The 21,078-nt window shown below is 40.9% G+C and overlaps 1 protein-coding gene across 3 annotated transcripts; it reads left to right on the plus strand.

The window, feature by feature from the left end:
* Nucleotides 1–23: 23 nt before the first annotated feature.
* CYP4V2 (cytochrome P450 family 4 subfamily V member 2) lies at nucleotides 24–20,600 on the plus strand. Of its 3 annotated transcripts, none has more exons than XM_077177461.1 (11): nucleotides 24–253; nucleotides 7,247–7,359; nucleotides 7,938–8,023; nucleotides 9,546–9,736; nucleotides 10,124–10,193; nucleotides 11,217–11,343; nucleotides 13,094–13,279; nucleotides 15,073–15,175; nucleotides 15,513–15,647; nucleotides 15,819–15,998; nucleotides 17,642–20,600. In XM_077177461.1, exons 1-11 carry the CDS (start codon nucleotides 181–183, stop codon nucleotides 17,818–17,820), a joined length of 1,443 nt encoding a protein of 480 aa, XP_077033576.1. In that variant the 5' UTR covers nucleotides 24–180; the 3' UTR covers nucleotides 17,821–20,600. The 3 variants fall into 3 exon arrangements, with proteins under 3 accessions (XP_077033576.1, XP_077033577.1, XP_054489150.2); XM_077177462.1 differs by lacking the exon at nucleotides 24–253 and adding an exon at nucleotides 289–1,760; XM_054633175.2 differs by lacking the exon at nucleotides 24–253 and adding an exon at nucleotides 3,117–4,998.
* Nucleotides 20,601–21,078: the final 478 nt, after the last annotated feature.

Consider the following 21,078-nt stretch of genomic DNA (forward strand, 5'->3'; position numbering starts at 1 on the left):
TGGGTTTTATTTTTTTCCTGATAACTCTACTCTGTTCCACTGGGGTAGGGTGTATGCATGGTACTTTGTCATGGTCTAAGCCATGATAGTACTTGAAGAACTCTTGTAGTTTTTGACATCTCACAAATTTCCATTTGAGCTGAGGTTTTGCTTTTCTAACTTCATCTGCACACCCTTGCCATGGCCTTATGCTTACTTGGATGTAATCCTGAAACCCAGAAGAAGATTCACAGAGAACTGGACAAGGTGTTTGGTAAGTTTTCCATTCCTCCTTTATCAAGATTGAAGAAATTGAGATAGGAATGCACCGTGTGGCCATTCTAGGGTTTTAAGTAGCCGGAGGTGGCTGGAATGTGTGCTACAATATCTGCAGGAGAGAGTACTTAGAAAGTTTTCAAGGTAAAGGGTAGGGTTTTTCTCTTTTTTATTTTATGGTAAAGCAGTTATAGATAGCTTACTATTTGCTGTTTTGATCTTTCTTCCTTTCCCTTTTCTCCTAGGTGAAAGATATCAAGTATTGAATGGTACAAATATTCCTGTTATAACTTGTTATATCTGTTATAACTTGTGCCCTGCTGAGGTTTTCCCTGACCTGGAGGAGTTTAGTCCTGAGTGATTCTTCCCTGAACATTATAAGGAAAAGCACCTGTATAGTTCCCAAATATTTAATGTTGTTGACAGTTTTCATGCATCCATCACTTTGTAGCTGACATTTCTGGTCTCACTAGGGGGTGATGTGAAGGATATTTCACCCCTAATTTCCCTTTCAGTCCTGTGATTGTTTTCATGGTAGGCTTTTCAGCTGAGTAGAGAGGTCATGGTGTCAGTAGCAGGGCTGCTACTGGGGTGGCCTCTCTGAGAAAAGGCTAGAGAGGAGAACACAGTTCCTGCTGGCTCCACTCTGGATCCACTGCAGGACACAGCTGAGCTAAGCAGCCAAACCAGTGGCACTTCAGTGAAAAAGTATTTACAAGTGTACAAAAAAATGCTAAACAGAGAAGTGTGGGGAGGGAAAAGAGTGGGAAACAGCAGTGCAAACACCAGGCTCTGAAGGAGAAGGAGGTAGTGCTCCAGGTTCCAGAGCAGAGATTCCTCAGCAGCATGTGGAGAACCTATGCTGGAGCAGAAGAAAAGAGGGAGGAGGGAGCAGCAGAGAGGAACTTTTGTCTTTGTTTTTAGCTTCCTCATGATCTGTTTTTAATTGCCTATAAATTAAATTGAATTTCCAAATTTGCCTCTGTTTTGCCCATGATGGTAACCAATAAGCAATCTTTCAGTCTATTTTGGCTCATAAGCTTTTTTGTCGTGTTGAGGGAGGGGATTGAATGGGGGATCTGACTGCTGGCCAAGGCTAACCCACAACAGCTTCTAAGAGGATGTACAGCTATGACTGTGTTATGTGCATGTCCATGAAATGTGGACAAAGAACTTCCTAGAGCGAATACTGATACCAAATCTTCCATGCTGCAAGAATGCAGGGAGCAGATTTGCAGTGCTGTGCTTCTGTGCCCCACAAGTTTTTCCTAGCCTTAAACTGCCCTGTTTATTCATTCTTCATGACTTCTGGCTCACTTCATGTAGTGTGTTGCATGCTGCTACTTTCTTTCTTTAAACTTGCTGGAGTTTAGCAAGAGGAGGCCCTGTACAATCTAGCCAAATCACAGAGAAGTGGGCGGAATCTTCACTTGTGACCTTGGAGGAGTTGTGATCAGCCAGCTTGGGAGTGCGCACCTTCCTGGAAAAATTGATGAATAACACAGGTGTGGTGCTTCGGTAGCTACTTAGTGTTAATTGTCTATTAGTTATGCAAACATAACTAACACCTTATCAGAATTGCTTTGAAGCAGTGGTCTGTGTTCTGGGGCATGAGTGGTGGTCTCTGTTGTTATAAGTCACATTTTTATCGTGGTAGGGAAGATTATGATTTCTTAGCAGGCAGGCTTTTGTATTCTGTTGCGGATAATTCATTCATGCAAAATGTCTTGTAGTGAAGGAACTAAAGAGTTGCTGCAGTGAACCCTAGGTTGCAGAAACCAAGCAAGGTATGCTTGATGGAGGTGGTATCAATCCAGTCAGTGTCTCTGAAAAACAGCTGTGGTCTCTGTCTCACAAATGCTTTTAATATCCTTTACCTGTGTGAGAAAGCGCCCACAGAAGGATTTGAAGCTGGAGTCTTTCTCAGGGATTTGTTCTTGGAAGACTAGATTTCGGGTATGAAGCTTTAGTAGCCTTGTTTGGGCATGAAATTTAGTATCAGGCCCTAAAATTCCTCTCTGAGGACTGGTGAGATCTCTGAGCTCTCCACCTGTCCAGCTGATGACATATTTTGAAATGGAGACATACTGTGTTATGTTTTCTTTGTCTCGGTGATAGCTATTGTTGTCTACAAATAGCCAAATTATTTTTAGCTTTCTGATAAGGGTTAATCATGTTGCAATGGTGTGTGTTTAGAAAGAAAGAAGCTCTTTCTAAGAAAGCCTTTCTTAAGAAAAAACAGTTTTTCAGAATGAGTTGTGTACTCTTCTGTCCAGCTTGGCTGCTGAGCTCAGCTATGTTCTGCAGTGGAGCCAGCAGGAACCGCCCCCCCTCTGTTGTATCAGATCTGCTTTAGACTTGCTTTGCTTTGTTTTTGTTTTGTTTTGTTTTGTTTTTCTTGCTGCTAATGATGATTTTATTAGTTTTTCTTCTTGAAGAATCCAGGCTTCATTCTAGGGACTAGCAGAAGCCTATGTTGTCATTGTGTTTCATGGTGACAGCTGCCTATCAAGTTGCTTGTCTTCTGCCAGCACAGGTAGATAGGCTTCCACTTAGGCAAGAGGCTGAAGAAGAGCAGGTTTGCACTGTTACAAGCATTTATAAAAGCAAAGATTCACTAACCAGTGGAGTGCTCACAGAAATCCTACACTGAACAATAGTTCTCAGGGTGAAAAGGAAATGCTGATCACAATATGGTAGAAAACTTATTTCCTACAGAACACCCTCCAAGTTTTGTTATGATTCCAAGTCTTGGTAACATAATTAAGCCTCAAAGGTGCTAGACCTCTCATTTCTTGTTTCTTGGGTATATATCTATCTGAGACATATATATATATATATATATATATATATATATATATATATATATATATGTCTCATTCCAGTGTTTCTGCTGGCTTTTATTAACATCATCACCATTGCCAGCTGCTGGCAGGATACTGCAATGTTTGCTTTGCAGTGTTCCCTACTGCTTTTCCAATGCCTTTCCACCTTCTCCTTGCTGTTTCACAGGTTTTTTTTGGTTTTTGGTGTTTGGGTTTTTTGTTTTTCCTGTAGAAGGAGTAATCAGCAGTTAGAAATACAGATTTTTGACTCAGAAGCACAAATAGCCACTTAATCTAATTATTGGTGCAATTAAGGCAACAAACTGCAAGACTTTTTGTAAATATGAGAGTATAATTATTCAGCTGATCTCCATGTTAAAAATACAAAAGGTGAGTCTCTTTGTCCTGTGTGCTTGCTTGCTTCTTAGGTTGTCACCTGAACAAAAGAGGGGACTGATTATTGTCTAACTTGCCTATGTGTTTGCAAGACTGGGTATATATCTGCTGCTTTCTGTCAGAAAACCATTACAAATAACAGCAAGAGTAGCAAAGTTCATTTCAAGCTGTTTACTGTGCAGAAGGATATAACAATCAGCGTTTATGATAGTCTCTGCTGGGAGATTGCAAGGACAAAGTGCCAAAATTTACCCCCCTCTGATGCCAAGGGTCACAGAAACTTATTTAACTTCTGATGTTCTGAGCTTTCTGTTTATATTTTTTATTTTAGTTGTTTTGTTTATGCTATTTGTTGATTTGCCAAAAATGCTTTTGCTTTTTGGTACAAAGCAAAGAAGATAAATGTGACTATGGCCATACACACATACGATTTGTGCTTTATTTGGGAGATGAAGTTTTGTGAATTGGCTGTGAACCATGCTGCCTCTACCAAAATTCTTTTTGACCAAAAGGTTTCTGAGCACCCACTTTGAGAAACAGATGCTGAGTAGCCCTGCAGCAGTGAGAAGAGATCCTGGATCCTCCTGAGGCAGGAGGGGCAGCAGTGTATATGGTGGGTTTGGTACTGTGAGTACCCAGGCACTTTGCAATTTGGGGCATAGGTGCTGGTGCTGCCAGTTGTTTTACTGGCACCCTTTAGCCTGTGCCTTCAACAACGCGATCAGTAAAGGCTATTTGTGCTGAGAAGCATCACTGTGCTTTGCAGTGCTGCTGTTGATCAGGGGTCTTTATGGCCTTTGGTTTTTGTAACCCCTTGAAGCCATCAAACCAGCTGAAAAAGGGTATTCTCCATCTGGCCCTTTAGTTATCATGTTAGACAGCACTGGAGCAGTTCTCTATGGCAAAATGGTGTTGAGCACCTGAGAACAGATTGAGAAAGATGATATTGAGAAAACTCATCTATCCCAAATCAGCAAAAAGGTGTTTATTCTCTTGATGGTGCTTTGTTTTTTCCTTGTGAGGTATTGCATGGGCCTGCAAAGAACATTCTCGCTCATCACTTGGCTCGAACCAAATGAGGGCAGTGACTGTTTCCTCTGGCTTGCCTGACACCAGGAAATGCTAGAACGCAATGTCTCCGTAAGAGTGTCTTTCAACTCTGTTTATTTTCTTGGCAAGAAGCTACGCCAGTGGCCAGTGTGGTGGCTCCACCTCCTGCTCTTCTGGCCAACTTTTCTGCAGTGCTTAGTACAGGCAGCGCCAGTTTCGCAGCAGGGATCAAGGCTCAGAGCAAGAGGCTGAGAGGTGATGATGGATGTCGTGGAAGGACTCTCAGGGAGACCCCAGCTGCTGCCATGGGGAGCTGGGATCATTGCTCTGCTTTTGACAGTAGTGAGTGTGTGCTCCCTGCCCTCCCTGATGGAATACTGGAGGCAATGGCGGATGCTGAAGTCCATCCCTGGTGTCAGCCCCTGCTATCCTGTGGTGGGAAATGCCCTGCTCTTTGAGCGGAAAGGAGAAGGTAATGCCAGCTCCACTGTAGCCCAGCTGTGAGGTCCCTGCACTGCCTGGGGTTTGCTGCAGGAGCCAGTGGGGGTGAGGTGCTTTTGTGGCTGAGCTGTGGGAGTGGGTATCAGAGGATGTGCTGTTGCCTTTAGGTCTCTCCAGGCAATCTGCAGAGGGGAACAGTGTGAGGAGTGGGCAGTGAAGAGGAAAGGAGAGGACCTGCATAAATGTGGCATTATTATTGGTCTCAAAGACTAACAGGAGGTTAAATCTGACAGCAGCTGCTGCTGGGCTCAGACCGTTTAGTTGTTGGCAGGGTGGAGCATGAACGCTGTGGAATGTGTTTGTGTGAGAGGGAGGTGTGCTGTGGGGTCTTGCAGGAAATGCTGCTTCACAAAGCTGAGCACTAGGTTCTCATGACTTTTTTGGCTGTGATCCTAGCAAAGCTTGAAACAATTACCTTCCCCCAAGCAAGCATGTGCAAGGGACTTTAGGATGCCAAGGTTTTTTTTACCTGGGCTCACTTCCAGAATCATCTGTGACTTAGATTTATGTGTTGAGTGTGAAAGAACTTGCTGAGCATTTATAGTGCATCACTAAAAATCAAATCCTTTTATTCTTGAACTGGATAATGGGACCTTCTTTTTGCCAGGTGCATGAGAGAGCACTAATGTGCTAGATGTTCCCTTTCCATTTGGTACTTGTATTTTAACAGGAACATATTTCTTAAGAAGTTTGTGGTATGAAAGTGTTGCTGAGTCTGCTGCCACACTACTCTGTGTGTGTTTGTGATGCCTGTGTTTGCCAGTTCTGCTCTGTGCACGTGTTACTGGCTGTGCTACTGTGTATGCTGCCAGAAGAGAGACTAGTGGGTCATGGGTGCATGGTGAAGTCAAGTGAGAGTACAGCATTGGAATGCAAATTGCCCAGTGCTGGCCCATACTGAGACATGGTGCCTCTGTTCACAAGGCACACTGTCATATCTTTCCTCTGGATCCAGTCCCATATCTAAGGACAAATATGAGATGTCTGTGGTGGATGTGACGGCAGGCAGATTTCCACAAAGTTGACTTTGGGGAAGCAGTAGGAGGATGATAGGATGTTTATATGAGCTGGACTGAGAGATTAATCCTTTTTTTTTTTCTTATCCTCTTTTAAGAAAAAAATTTAAAAATCCAAAGCAAACTGGAACATTGCTTCTGTCTCCAGAAAGCAATTTGATGTGAACTCTGATGTCCTGTGTAGTTCCTAATCTCATTTGTTAGCAGAAATCACATAGCTCCCGTGTTTTAGTTAAGGAATCACATAGCTCCTGTGTCCAGCCTTCTTTGTTCTTGTTTATTTATGTAAAAATGAGTGACGTTTGTGGTTTATAATCTTTTTCATTAAAAATATAACAAAAAAAACTTTTAAAAAGGTCCTATAACAGGAATGAAAATAACTTTTCATATGATAAAGATTTTTTAAGTTGGTATTACTAGACAGTTGCTGGAAGATGTGCTATTTTAATCACAGCAACGTTTGGAAAAATATTTTAAAAATAGTGAAATAATCTGACACTGAATCGTGGTGAATGAGGTGCCATTAGAACTTTTTGTAAGTCTAGGGAAAGCTGTATTTGGACATCTATTAGGAAACTAATTTTTTATGTTTCTTTTTTTTATCTTTGAATTGGAGACCTTTGAATTTTCAACTCTGCACAGGCTTGTAAAGGTATCATTTGTTTAAGCTTGTTTCTGAAAGGGCAAAGAAGTGTTTAATCCTTGAACATCCTGAGAGACGCCCCCACTCTAATATTTTGGAATGAACCTGATTGTCCTCTGTGATGAGATAGTGTCAAAGACCTTTTAGAAGTAAATCAAACACCATCGACTCTTCTTACCCTGCCAATAGATTCAGCTATCTCCCATGCTTTCTGTATAGCTGAATTGACAAGATGTGGACTGGATAATTGCAAAAGAATGTGGGAGGAATATTTACTGGTTTGCTGAGCTCACTGGTGTGAAGTCCAACTGGCAGCTGGATAGCAGTGGTATCCCTCAGGTTGATTTGTGGCATAAATGGTGCTCTTCTGTGCCTGAAGAGGTTAGGATACCTGAATTGTACAGTCCACAGGTGTAAAATATGCTAATAGGTCAGAGCAGCAGGTTAAAACTACAAGAAAATCATAATTGCAGGGCTCATGGTGCTAGAGTTCATTACAGAAGCCTTGCTTATTTTGTAAATCCCCCTTGTTGAAGCTCTACTCTGATTTTCTATTCCAGATTTTTTTAAACAGATAGAGTTTTATACTGAAAAGTTCAGAAGTTGGCCACTGTTCAAACTTTGGATAGGACCAGTGCCTGCCATATTTTTGTATCACCCTGACAGTGTGGAGGTGAGTGTGCTGGTCTCCTGTCTATTCTACTTGGATGCAGAGCAGTGCCCAACATGTTACTTTCTATTACCTCAATGTAATTTTTGTTAAAAGGGGCTTGGAGTGATTTGCTTTGGGATAGTCCTCTGAGTTAGTGGTAAACAAAGGCCTAAAGTAAAGGAATATAAAAAGGCATAGTCAGAGGGCATTGGGGGGGAATATTGAAGATGACCTGAAAATGAATGCTTCAAAGAAGCATCTCCTTTAGCTTGGTTTTCACATGTGTGAAAGCTTCTGCTCCCAAGATCGGAACAAACAAGCAGATAGCAGGGAATATGGGACCACTGAAATAAGGATAGAACATTATGAAATTCAGGTTGCAATGCTTGTGTCTCTTTGACAGACTTCTGCATTAAAACTTAGTGGGTCTGTTTTGATGCCATGAAATATAGTCATAAGTTTTGCTGCTGACAGGGATTGTCCTTGATCTAGTAAGACAGCGTTGTTTCTCTGTTGGAGTGTTTATTGAAGAAATAGTGAAGAAATCTCTCTCCATCTAATAAGTAATATTTTTTCCTCACTGTTCATTTTTCTGACAGGTTATTCTGAACAATTCAAAACTTCTAGAAAAATCATACCTATATGAATTCCTGCATCCATGGCTGGGCACTGGACTTCTGACAAGGTATAATGTAAAATGAAGTGAAGGTGCACTGCTGCCTTTTTGAAATTTGCAGGGTATATGATAAGAAGAGGTCTTGGTGGCAGGAATGCTGTATGTATTTCTGAACAAAGAGATTGTGTGCATTGCTTAGCTTATCTCAGCTGGTCATATTGCAGACCAGTAGGATAGGCCTGAGGTTGGTGATGCTTTGGGGTAGATTGGAGAGTATGTGCACCCTTTCCTTTATTTCATTCATGAAGTAGAGGGTCGTGAGAAATGAGCCTGGGTAGAAGCATAAATCAGGAGTGGAGAAAGGGAGGAGCAGTGGTATAAGGGTTTGGTGTCCTCCAGTCTTGGAAGGGCAAAGGAAGGATTGGTTTGGATGATGCAGATATTCACTAGTCAGAGCAAGGTAAGTATAGATTGTCTTTGGTACCTTTGAGCCTCTTCTGGGTTTTTGAAAAAAGGTCCAGGTCCCAGTGTTAGTGGTTAACTTTGTTGCTTGTTTGGAGCCCTCAGAGGTGGACTCCTCATGCTTTATGATGGGACCATGGTATTGTAAAAGCCAGCTGTGATCATATGGTATGGGAAGTACAAGTTCACATGAGAGGACAAGGCATGCATTTTATCCTGAGTTTTGTTCATGGCCTGTAAGAAGGCAGTAATTAATCAGTAGCAGAGTGCAGAGGTGAAGTCCATGAGCATCAGGCATGGTGTATCCTCAGTGTTCTTCCTTACTGGTTGTTTTATCTTCCATAGATGTACAGAGGTATTTTGACTTTCTTGTGCTTGCAAAAACACAAGAAGGAGGAGAATGTTCCAGAATGTTCCAGTCTCTGCTGATTAGGGCAGCAGTGGCAGACAGCAAGCAATTATGCTGGCCTGTGGAGTGCCCTAATAGCAAGTTAACAGGGGCAGTGGTGTGATAGTTTTACTGTGTAAGCAGAAGTACCAGCTGGGGCACGTTATTTAGAAAAAGTGAACAGGGACCCCCAGGAAGCTGGTGACACTCACTATGGCTCCATGCTTGTCACTTGCATGTGGGAAGTGATTGCCTGTCTCCAAGGAAGTAGATTGTAGCCGTGCCTTGAGGCAGTAATTTTCATGATGTCTCTAGGCCCTAGTTCTCTGCAGGCCTCATTTCATGGTCAGTGAATGGAGGCAAGCACAACCACTGATTCAGAGAGAGGGTGGGGTGGTTGAGGCCTTGATGCTGAATAGCTGGTTTGGCCTCTGGCTGGCTTCTGCTTGGTCCCTCTGAGCCTGTGCACTGACTAACAAGGATGTACTGTCTGGAGGCTTTTTGGTATTTCCACTGGTTGAGATCAGCTGAAGAAATGGTGGCTTCTGCTTCCAAGAGACCTGGAGCAAGAAATATTTCCATTTGCTGCTTCTGTGGGGTGCTATTAACAGCTTGAAGAGACATCTACAGTGTGTCCATCTCTTCCAGGCTGCAGTATTCACTGGGTACTTCCTGTAATGGTGAGGATATTATTTTTGGCTTGGAGTTTTTTATCCTTCCTGCTCCCCATTAATTTTATAGCACTGGAGACAAGTGGCGGTCACGGAGGAAGATGATAACTCCCACATTCCACTTTGCAATCTTGAGTGACTTCCTAGAAGTCATGAATGAACAAGGAAATATTTTGGTGAAGAAACTTGAGAAGCATGTTGACAAGGAGCCATTTGATGTCTTTATGGACATCACTCTGTGTGCCCTTGATATTATTTGTGGTAAGTCACGTTCAGTTATTGTGGTAGAATTCTGAATGATGCAGAAGATCATGAATTTAGCTGTGCCAGTTTGTGTAAGATGATTGAAGAGAAATGTCCCTGCATATTTTTTAAATACATTTTCATCCTTCCCAACCTTTTTCCCAGGGTTTACTACTTGCAACTGAGCAGCTGAGTTTTGGGACTGGCAGGACAGGGGTAGCAGTCTGAAGTGAGGTTTTCTTGAGGAGCAGGATTCCTGGGCATGGAACTACAAAGAAAGCTCAAAGGGATATGTGCATTCACTTGTCAAAGGGATGGTGGTGATAGAAGCTGGGAGTAGTAGTAACTCATTGTGTACATTGCATTTCACTTTGTACTTGTGAAATGTTGATGTTTTCTTTCTAGAAACAGCAATGGGCAGGAATGTGGGTGCCCAGAAGAATAAGGATTCTGACTATGTTTCTGCTATCTACAGGTAAACACACATTTTCCCTAGTTATTTTTCAGTTGAGCTGGAATTAATGCTGCTGGTGTCAGGAAGGAAGGCCAGGGAGTCAGAGAGGGAGGGATGTAAAGCATTGGAACAGACTAATCCTGAGTCACTGAATACCCTGGAGGTGGTTGATAAGACATGTTCCTGTGGCACATAGGGTCATGGTGTAGCAATGGACTGGGTTAACACTAGTTTAACAGTTGGACTCAATGATATAAAAGGTCTTTTCCACCCTAAATGAATCTGTGATTCTATGATCTCACTCCTAACTTTTGATGGAGCTTGTTGAGACAGGTGTGATAAAAAACAGGGGTAGATCTGAAGGGTTTGATTATCATTGGTTCCTTGGCCTTTTCCAAATTGTAGCACAAGTGTGCTTGAAGTCGGTAATAATTACTCCTCTGCAGCTAAAGCATGTGCAAGAGCTGAATAGCAATGACAATCAGCCCTTCCAAATGTACTCCACTTGTGTTGGAGCATACTTGAAGTCTCATATTTTTCATTTTAAATACATTTTAAGTCCTTTAATGTGTGGTCTGGTGTCTGGATATTCAAGTAGGAATGCAATGGTCTCAGAAACTGTTTGAGTTCTTGGGACAGGTATTTTGGGAGCCTGTCATGAGTAGTCTTTACAACACTGCCAATGCTTTGCTGAAGTGGGAATGTGATGGGATTTGATGACTTAATAGGACTGTTTCAAGAGGATTCAAGATTAAATGAGAATGTGCTGTCCTTCTCAGGGATCAATACTTAAAGAAATAAAACATGATGATGCTGGGATAAATAACAGAAATTTTGAGATGGTCTAAAATCAAGACACAAATGAGAATGGCCTTCCTTTCAGATAATGGGTTTAAAGCTACACAATATGTTAAGTTCTACTTCATTAGGGTACATAGAAGTTGGTGAGTTTTTTTTTTTTTGTTTGTTTGTTGTTCTTGAAATGTGCTATAATTTGTTGTTTTTGTCAAGTAATGTTACATGATAAAATTGTTTTGCCCCTAGGATGAGTGATCTAATCCAACGGCGACAGATGAGCCCTTGGCTTTGGCCTGACTTTTTGTATGTATTGTTCAAAGAAGGAAGAGAGCACAAGAGGAAGCTCAACATCCTTCACAATTTTACAGATACGGTATAGAGTATTTTAAAAAAATATTAATTATAATATTTATAATGATAATTTTCATTGTTGGATTAACGTTTTGCACTCAGATCTTCCAGATGGGGATGAGGTTCAGCCTCCTTGATATGCTGTCACTCTATTGTGATGCTGAGGAATTCCCTGAAAAGAAGACAAGAGCTAACTTCCCTTTTAAGATCTCTGCTTAATTTAAGCAAGAAAGTAGGCTACTCCAACGGAGTGCCAGAACTTGCAGGTCCTTGACAACTGAAACAAACAACAGAAATTCATTGAACTCTTGTTTTGCCTGAAAGGCTCCACATCTGGATGACATGCTCTGGCTCACTGCCAAGTTTGGAGCAGTGAGCTAAACATAGGGATCTGCATGGTAGTGCCACTGGTTTCAGCCCTCAGAAACCGAAGCCTGTATTCATTTTCCCCTATTCAGAACAGAACTGCTGAGAGGAGCAAACACATGCAGGTCCCCACATCAGCAGTAAGACACTCTGATACAGAAATCATTAAGCATGCATTACTCACTTGGCATAAAATAAAGTGTTCTCTCACCTTGTTAGACTCTAGAAGTAACAGCCCTTTCTCTCACCAAATAATTCCTACATTATTCTTGCCAAAGTTTGCCCTCCCAAATCTATTATTAGGATGTTATCAGAGAGGCTGCTTTCCCTATGCATGTACCCCATGATGTCATTGTATCAATGTCTTTGACAAAGGAAATAATCTTTGATCTTTGGCTACATATAATGAGCCACATTGTGTTGTTTTTTCTTGCTTCCTTTAATTGGAAATTGCAGCAGTGAGTCATGAGAGAGGCTCTTAACACTTGTACTCTTCCCATGCTGGGCTGGTGCACTGAAGAATATAAGCAACCAAATCATAGAAGATGACAAAGGACCATAAATAATAATTGCACCTGTGTAGGTGCTGAGACCAAGCACTGAGGTGAAGGATTAGTCAATATATGACACATGTGTGTGTACAGTGAGGAAAACCATGAGTGTGCATGGAACTGTATTTTTTTCTTCCATTCAGTGATTCCTTCAAACAGAAATGCATACTCTACACCCTTTTAAATTATTTTGTTGTTTTTAAGAGCAATGCCAGCTTGTTGAAGGGTTCTGTTTTGACTTTGCAACAACAATTGCAGCAATAAGAAATTTATGTCTGTTACTGGGTCTGTGCTTTGACCTAAAAAAGGGAAATTCAGCCATTGCTCTCATACTGGAGAGAATTTGGGAAGCTTTAGTGTAGTGAATTCAGCAACGCTGTGTGTAGCCTTGACACATCATTCTGGGATGCCCTGGCTCCTCTTCTGTTTCCTGAGTTTTTTGGAGGTTGGAATTGAGATCTTAGTTCTCAGATGGGATAGAGAAGATCTTATTGGTGATTAATGTGGTCACACTGGTGATTTTTTTGATATACTGTTATCATTGTTGGCATTCATTATTGTTGTGTTCCAGATACTCTGGATATGTTTACACTTCTTGATGGCCCCTAAGTTGTTTATGTAGTTTGGCTATCTATTTTCTTGATTGCACAAAGGCTGTTCAAGGGGCAAGAAAGTTTGGTCATAATTCACTGCTAATAAAAAGTCAGTTAAATTAAATGCTCACAGCTGTGCTAACCAGCTTGTGTAGAGTGCTACAGATGGAAGTTGTTTTGATAAGTTAGGACAAAACTCTATGAGGCAGACGGTGAGCTTGTGCTGAATTCATCATATCTAATATAATGGTTCTAATCTCAGGTCATTGCAGAAAAAGCTGAAGAACTTAAAAACACCCAGCAAAAGAAACATGATGGTAACTCTGAAGAAAGTGGTTCCAAAAAGAGAAAAGCATTCTTGGATATGCTGCTGAGTGCAACAGATGATGAAGGGAAAAAATTGAGCTACAGGGACATTCGTGAGGAAGTGGATACTTTCATGTTTGAGGTAACCAAAGAACTCATTGGTTTATTGTTCTTCCGTTGTTGTTGTTTTTATTTTGGAAGGTATTATTTGCTGGGGTTTTTTGTTTGGTTTTTTCTTTCCAAACCCAAGATTCAGAATTTTCAGGTGGTGACTCTTGCCATAGTTCAGGAGGTTGCTTTTAGCATGATGTTACTTAAGCCCTGGAAGCCTAAGAGAAAATCTCAATGTTTCTATTCTACAGAGGTAGGATAGATGCACTGGTATGCCCTGGAAAAACTTTGGACAACGCACATGTGGTAGACCCTGCCTGTGTGAGCAGGGTCTACTCATGAAAGCAGGAGCAAAATGAAAACTTAAAGGCTGACATGGACCGTGGGCTCTTGCCTTTTTTTGCAAACTTCATTAATACTGAAGAGAGCTCTAAATAGTTTCACCGTTTTGACTTGCATTTTGTCATGTCATCTCACATTTTTTCCCTTGCTACATTGCCTGCAGTCTTCGGGTTCTGTTGTCCACTGTGCATCAGTGCTTCATTGTGGAGAAACTCGTCCTAGAATGGCTTGGGTTGGAAAGGACCTTAAAAATCATCTAGTTACAACCCTCCTGCTATGGGCAGGGATGTCATCAATTTGTCAGGGGGCCTGGCAATTCAGGGATTTAATTGCCAGGCCCCCATCCCACCTGGCCCTGGACACCTTGAGAAACAGGACATTCAAAACTTCTCTAGCCAACATGTTCTTCACTAATCTCTGACTAAAAAATTTCTTCCTAACATCTAATCTAAATTTTTCTCTTTTTGTTGAAAATTATTCTCTCTTGTCCTGCTCATAAGTACCTGCTCATGTAAAATGAGCACACTCCCTCTTTTTTTATTTTGTAAGTCCTCTCTAAGTACTGAAAGGCCACAATCAGGTCTTCCCAGAGCCTTCTCTTCTCCAGGCTGAACAACCCCAACTCTCTCAGCCTGTCTTCATAGGAGACGTGTCCCATCCCTCTGATTATCTTCAAGGCCCGTCTTCTTGTCTGATTCCCCAAGGGAGGATCTGAAGAAGATTTTCACAAGTTTTCCACACATTTCCATTAGATTGACCTGAGTTCTCTCAGAAGAGCTTAATTCATAGAATCATATTATTATTGTTGTAACCTGAAGAAACTCTCTTCTCATCTTGCCATTTCTGTACTACAGCAGCATCCTGAACTTCACCACAAGTGTGCTTTTTTACTATCAAAATCCTTTTATGGTCAAGTTTTCCCTTTTCTATTCTTCCCTTTTTTATGGCTTTTTTCCCCCCCTTCTTTGGTTCTTATTTTGTCTCTCCTTTCCACAGTGCTGGGAATTATTAATTGATTCCCTTCCCACAGAAAACCAAGTATTTTCCTCTATGGCTACTGTATTGTGTCTCATAAAACAATTTTTAGATACTTTTGAAAAGGTTACAAGTTGTGTCCATTGTATCTCTCCTGTGACAGTCACTGCCTCCCCCTAGATGTTGACTGGACGGTAATCAAAAAGATGAATATACATCTGATTAATTGTGTAGATACTGATAGTTCATGCAGCTCCAGAGAATCAGAAGAAAGGGATTTTGCTTGGGTTATTTCAATACTTTCCTCTTTTGTCAGAACAATTGTGGATCACCTTTATCCTGATAGTTAGTGAGTTGAATAATTCACTCTTGATTCTTGTTTTTATCATGGTGATGGGCCTAATAAGTCTCACTTTTCATACTAACTGCACATCTAAGTATTTACAAAGCCCGCTGGTACATGGGAATAGAGTTGAAATTAATGTCTTTGTAAATCTGGACCTGTAGGGCCATGATACAACAGCAGCTGCTATGAACTGGGTCTTGTACTTGCTTGGACATAATCCGGAAATTCAGAAGAAGGTTCACAGGGAATTGGACCAGGTGTTTGGTAAGTCTCCATTCCCCCTTCATTGGGGTTTTGCTGCATTTGTGAGTGGAAATGTGTTAAAAGCCTAGAAGTAGAAGGGGATTTAAGAGCATGCCTTGTGGCCCTTCTGGAACTTTCAGCAGTTAGAGGTGCTTGGGATGGGTGTGGGAAGGTCTGTTGGGGTGTACAACCAACTTATGTCTTTGGGGCAAGATATGCATGTATAATATATTTGTAACACCTTCTTGTATGTAGTCTTGGTGCATGATGAGAGTTTCTGGGGGGATCCAGGATGAGTTTGTTTAGCCAAAGATGGGGAGTTTTGGTCTTGGTCATCCCTCTATTTGTTTTTGGACAGACAATACTGAACGTCCCATTACAACGGAGGATTTGAAGAATCTTCGATACCTTGAATGTGTTGTGAAAGAAGCTCTTCGTCTCTACCCTTCAGTTCCCATGTTTGCCCGTACCTTGAGAGAGGATTGCTGCATTAGTAAGTGGTGTTCTGTCTTTGCCACTTTCTCTTGTGTTAGCATTTCTGCAGTGGAGATGTTTCCCAAGAAAAGGGCAGCATTGTTTTATTTTTTACTGTTCTGTTGTGTGTAGGAAGTCACTTGTTTGTTGGTTTTTTGACTCTTCTTCTCCCTTTCTCGCCTCTCTTTAGGGGGATATCAGGTACCAAGAGGTGCAAATGTCGTAGTTCTAACTTATGCCCTGCATAGAGACCCTGAGGTCTTCCCTGACCCGGAAGAGTTCAGGCCTGAGCGATTCTTCCCTGAAAATTCTAAGGGAAGGCACCCATACGCTTATGTGCCCTTCTCAGCTGGTCCCAGGAACTGCATTGGTATGTATCTGGAGAGGAAGCCCTTGTAAGGTTCTGCTTTTGAATGTGGTAACTGAGACAGCAATGAGTACTGTTTGTATAGTGTTCTTCCTCATTCCCCACCTCTGAATCTGGGCAGTGTGTCCTGCAGGCCACACACTTCCATTAGATGGACCTGAATTCTCTCAGAAGAGTTTAATTCATAGACTCATATTGATGCTGTTGAGCTGCCCCATTTGTTTCTTCCAAGGGATTTCCTTTCTTCCTAGGGACAAGTGTGTCTCCTGCTGATGTTTCTTCCTCACTGCTGTGCACCCTGGCAGCATGTTATTGGGCTCCTGTGTTAGGACATGATTGCTTCCTAATTTCTGATTCTCAATGTCAGCAACACAGAGTGAGAGAAGACACATGTCCTGCACCTGTTTTGCTCTGGGAACAGTTCATTTGTCTCTCTCAGGTTCTGAGCTGGATGTCCAAAGCATGCAATCTGCAACTGATGTATTCTTTCCCTATTTCTGACACTGTATTTGATTTGGTGTTTTCTCTGTCATCCCAGAACTCATTAGCACTTTCAGATGCCACTGTGACGCTTGGATTTTATGTGTGCTTCAAGTAGAGGCAGTGTTGTTTATATTGTAGAACATGTGAAAAAACTGTTCCCTACACTGATTTTAAGTGTAGATGGGGAGCATCCAAATGTTGTCATGCTGTTACGATAATGGGAAATATTACTTCTTTTGGTTTTTTTGGTTTTGTTTGTTTGGTTTGGTTTCTGTTTTTGGGGGATGCGATTGATGTGTTTTGATTTGTCTCATTGGTAGTAGGTGCCCTTTTCCATAAGAGCAGTAAACTAGGTCTTTCCTTGTTCTAAAGAGAAATCTAATTTAATATAACATGTCTAGCTAGTTCCTGAGTGTGCAGGAACCATGTGCAGGAGAGGTGTTTCATTAGTATAATTGCAAAAGTGCATTGTGTGTACATATGTACAGACTTCTGTGTATAAAATCTGTGTGTATAATACAGAGGGGAGAACCTAAAAAAGTTCTCAGCCCTGCCTTTTGTGTCCCATCTCCACTTTTTAGTTTTTGTGAACTACCTTGTGGCACTTGGTTTGGCTTCCTTCATGTTTCTCTGTTCTCATGTTTCTGCCTTCACCTGTCTCTGGATTGTAAATTGAACTTTGCCCTCTGTGCTACCAAATCATCTGTGTGTATGAGGCTTAATGATCACTGAAGGAAGGTCTGTCTGTCATTCTGTTGCAGTTGCATCTCCTTTGCTCCCCTCCACATATATGGAACCATGAGATTTTTCTCTCCCCACAGTCCCTGTGCTGCATCTTCTGCTCTGGTCTGCTATCCACCCCTCCTGCCCAGTCCTTTCAAGAGTTATGACCAGGCTGTTTTTTGTAGTAGTTCCATATGAAGGGTTGACTGTTTCCACATTGCTGTTTGAGTTCTGTGTACTATGGGAAGGAGGATGGACTGTGGATTATCCCAAGAAGTCTAGAGTTTTCATGCAGAGAAAAGTGCTAGTGTTACTTGTATGCATATAACCTTATTTTGGCCTAAAGCTAGTTCTGTTCTTAAGTCCTGTGAGCATGCAAGTGCAGCAGCTGTTGATGCAACCTGACAATGACTAATTTTTTCCTGCCCTGTAACTCATAGGTCAGCGCTTTGCACAAATGGAGGAGAAAACTCTTCTAGCCCTCATCCTGCGGCGCTTTTGGGTGGAATCATGTCAAAAGCCAGAAGAGCTTGGTTTATGTGGAGAATTGATTCTTCGTCCAAATAAAGGCATCTGGATTAAATTGAAGTCTAGGAGACCAAATACTGGATCAGAATGAAAGGAATTTCAAGAGTTTACTTCCAAAAGTTTTCAATCTATTTAGGCTGAGACATATTTTAAAATCAAATATTTTGATGTCAGTCCAGCAATTTGTTAAAACTAGTTGCTATTGTTTTATTAAAGAAGATGCAGTAATGGCCCAGTTGCTCTACTTTTATAGTGCTTGTGAACTTCATGTTAATCTTTGAAATGCAAACCTTTAATCCTTAAATTTTAGTGCCTTATCTGCTCAGATGAAACTATTCTATTGCCACAGTGCCATAAAAACTAAGCTATGGTAATAACAACAGTAATGCCTGTGATGAAGTGATCAGCTTACATGCCACAGCATTTTCCAAGTAACTGGGAAGTCTCAAGTGTTTGTAAGGTTTTCAGGTTTCTTTTTTTCTGAAAAACACAAGTGATAATCCTTCTTCTTCGCATAATTTTTTTTTGGTGATGATTGCCTCTGTAAAGACCACACAAAAATCTGTGATCATTTCACTCCTTGGTAAGCATTTAAAGTAGTTTGTAAGAGAGGAGTGCTCTGAATCATTTTTTAGCAAACTGTACCAAAAGCATTAACCATAGCAGGAACTAGACTGTATGCAAATTACACACAGGATTTCATAATGATAAAAGCAATGTATTATTACAAATTTTGAGAATAAACTCCCATTATGCCTCAATGTGGACTGAAATAGTACCTGTTGAAATTGCATGCCTCTGTGCAGGTAAATTGCTGATGAATAATTGTTTCTTAGCATCAGTTCCTCTAGGGTGATCAATCAACTAGATTTTACCATGCTGGTCAAAGCCAGTGTGCTCTTGCCTTCTAGTGCCCTGAAGGCAAGATACAGAGTTTTTTGCTAATTGTTGTTGAAGAGGAATTACAGTGATAGAATGAAATGCCTGTCAAAGTTTCTGATTGTACCTTCATGACAGCTCAAACTCTGCTGCAGGCCATACAGCTGGAGAACAGACTCTCCTTGATTTTTGCAAGCTCTGAAGAAAAAGCTGGTGCTAAACCAAGCTGATGTCCTCTAGCTGGTCTGGCTTTACTGATGCCCTGTGCTTTGGGGCTTCTTTTGACTGGTGTGTGTTGGTCCAGCACGATACCTGGTGCCGTACAAAGAGGGGTGCCCACCAATAACCACACTCATGCCTTTAGTTGTTCTTGCCTCTTGGTGCTGAGGGCTACTGGTGTATTGTTGCCTTTAGGTTGTTCTTGGGCTGTGGGCAGCCTGCAGAGGGGGACTGGCACAGAGAAGCTGGAGGTCAGAGCTGATAAAACTAATATGGACTGGTCTAGAAATGATTAATGTGATACAAAGTAGGAAAGGAGTAATCTGTTCTTACTCAATTTTGTTGACATTTACAGATTTATTTCTCTTGTCTGTTTCTATGTTTCCTTTTAACAACACTTTGTCACTTAATACCTGGGATACTGCTATACTTTGCAGAATATCATAATAATAACAAATAATGATTTATTTGTTCCAAATAAATTAGAGATTTCCTTGAACCTGCCAAACTCTTGGTATTCTGATAAGCCTAGTTTTTACCATGAAATCACAGATCTTGACAAATATCACTATTATTATCACTACCTTTATTTTACCATTAAGACAAAAGAGCCTTTAACAATAGTAATATTTGCATTCTTCAGCCTTCTTTTTCAAAGATAGGTCTCATTGCTGTATAATAACAAGAATTTCAGTTTCCAGGGCTGAATCTAAACATTGTCTTCTTTATAATGAGATAACTTTTGAGACCACCTCCATATGTTAATGCATATAATACACATGACACAAGTTTTCCAAAGAGACTCGAAATTAAGGAATTATTTCATGGTTTTACGTACTTGGCAATGCGAATTTTCAAGGTAAATAAGATTAGTATCCAGAATATGTTTTCTCAGGAAATTTGGAATGTAGTTGAAACCTGGAGAGGTACCTCATGTCTTAAGCTATGTGCTTAAGTTAAGGACTTTCAAGACAAATGAAAACTAATATTACTTCCTTTCCTTCTGTGGGATGTTTTTTGTGAAAAATATTTGTAAGATAGACCAAATTATAACATTTTTTTCCATAAGATAATTCTTATGACTTCTATCTACCCTGACCAATATTTTTTCTTGTGCTGTGCTTTTTTCTTGTACCATGCTCTTCTCATAAAATGTGTGTGTATCTCCTATAATTTCTTAATACTCTTCAAAATGGACAGGAAACTAATTGAGACAAAAACTGGATAAAACTATAAAAAGAAACTCATTATGAAAAGTGCATGGGCTCAAATGCTGGCACGAGGATGCCAATTTGAAAAATCCCTATTTAGTGATGCAAAAAGTGTCTTTGCCAAGACTGAGCACTGATGTAATCCTATAATCTTTGTGTTCTGAGCTGTTCTGAAATGGCAGTGATCTCTTATCTTCTGTTGTAAAAATTGGTTCTGAAGCAATCTGATGCTGCTAAGGAAATAAATATTGAGGAAAACAGTACTGAACATACAGCCAACTTTGTGTCTGCTGGATAGATGTTAAATACCTTGCATTGTCTAGTGTGTTTTTATTAGGTTAAATCATGTGGTGTGTAGCTGTTGGTAGTGTCAGCAGCAATCCTCTGGATGTGAGGGTTTGTTTGTTAGTTTCGTGTGGGCTTTTTTTGTTTGATTTGGGGTTTTATTGGGGGGGGGGGGAGTGTTCTGTAGGATTGTGGCATGCAGCACGGCATTGCAGGTTTCCTGATAAAATAATGAGACAATAAAATATTGTGTAATAAAAACTGCATGTGCGTAGTAGCTGTTTGTGATCTTTTTCCAGAGTTGTAGGTATCTGCTGTGGTATTAAGGTAGCAGCTGATCTCTAAACCAAAAGATTACACTTTCTATAAAGATCCCTTTTGTGAGGTGTCAGAAAGGACATGACTTTCTACTGGGATGACAGAAATGGAATGTGTGAGTGTTTTCTGGATCATGGTTTACCGCTGTTACAAGTAACACTGACAACAGACAAGGTGTGACCTCCCTCTGTTGCGAAGTTCTGCTTGAGAGCACCTGTAGGTGCCCTGAGGCACTAGAATTTCCCAGCCACCTTTACACAAACTGCTTTTTGGTCTCTGAAAGATGCATGTTTTGGACACATGCAGGACGTGGAATAGTGGTGCATACCAGATATCCACCTGCCTTCCTGAATATAATCCTCATGCTGTAAAAGACAAAAACCTGATATATAAATGTTAGTATGCTGCTACAAACAAATAATTTTGCCATGTTTGAT

The sequence above is a fragment of the Agelaius phoeniceus genome, chromosome 4, assembly GCF_051311805.1.
Source record: "Agelaius phoeniceus isolate bAgePho1 chromosome 4, bAgePho1.hap1, whole genome shotgun sequence".
Taxonomy (NCBI): domain Eukaryota; kingdom Metazoa; phylum Chordata; class Aves; order Passeriformes; family Icteridae; genus Agelaius; species Agelaius phoeniceus.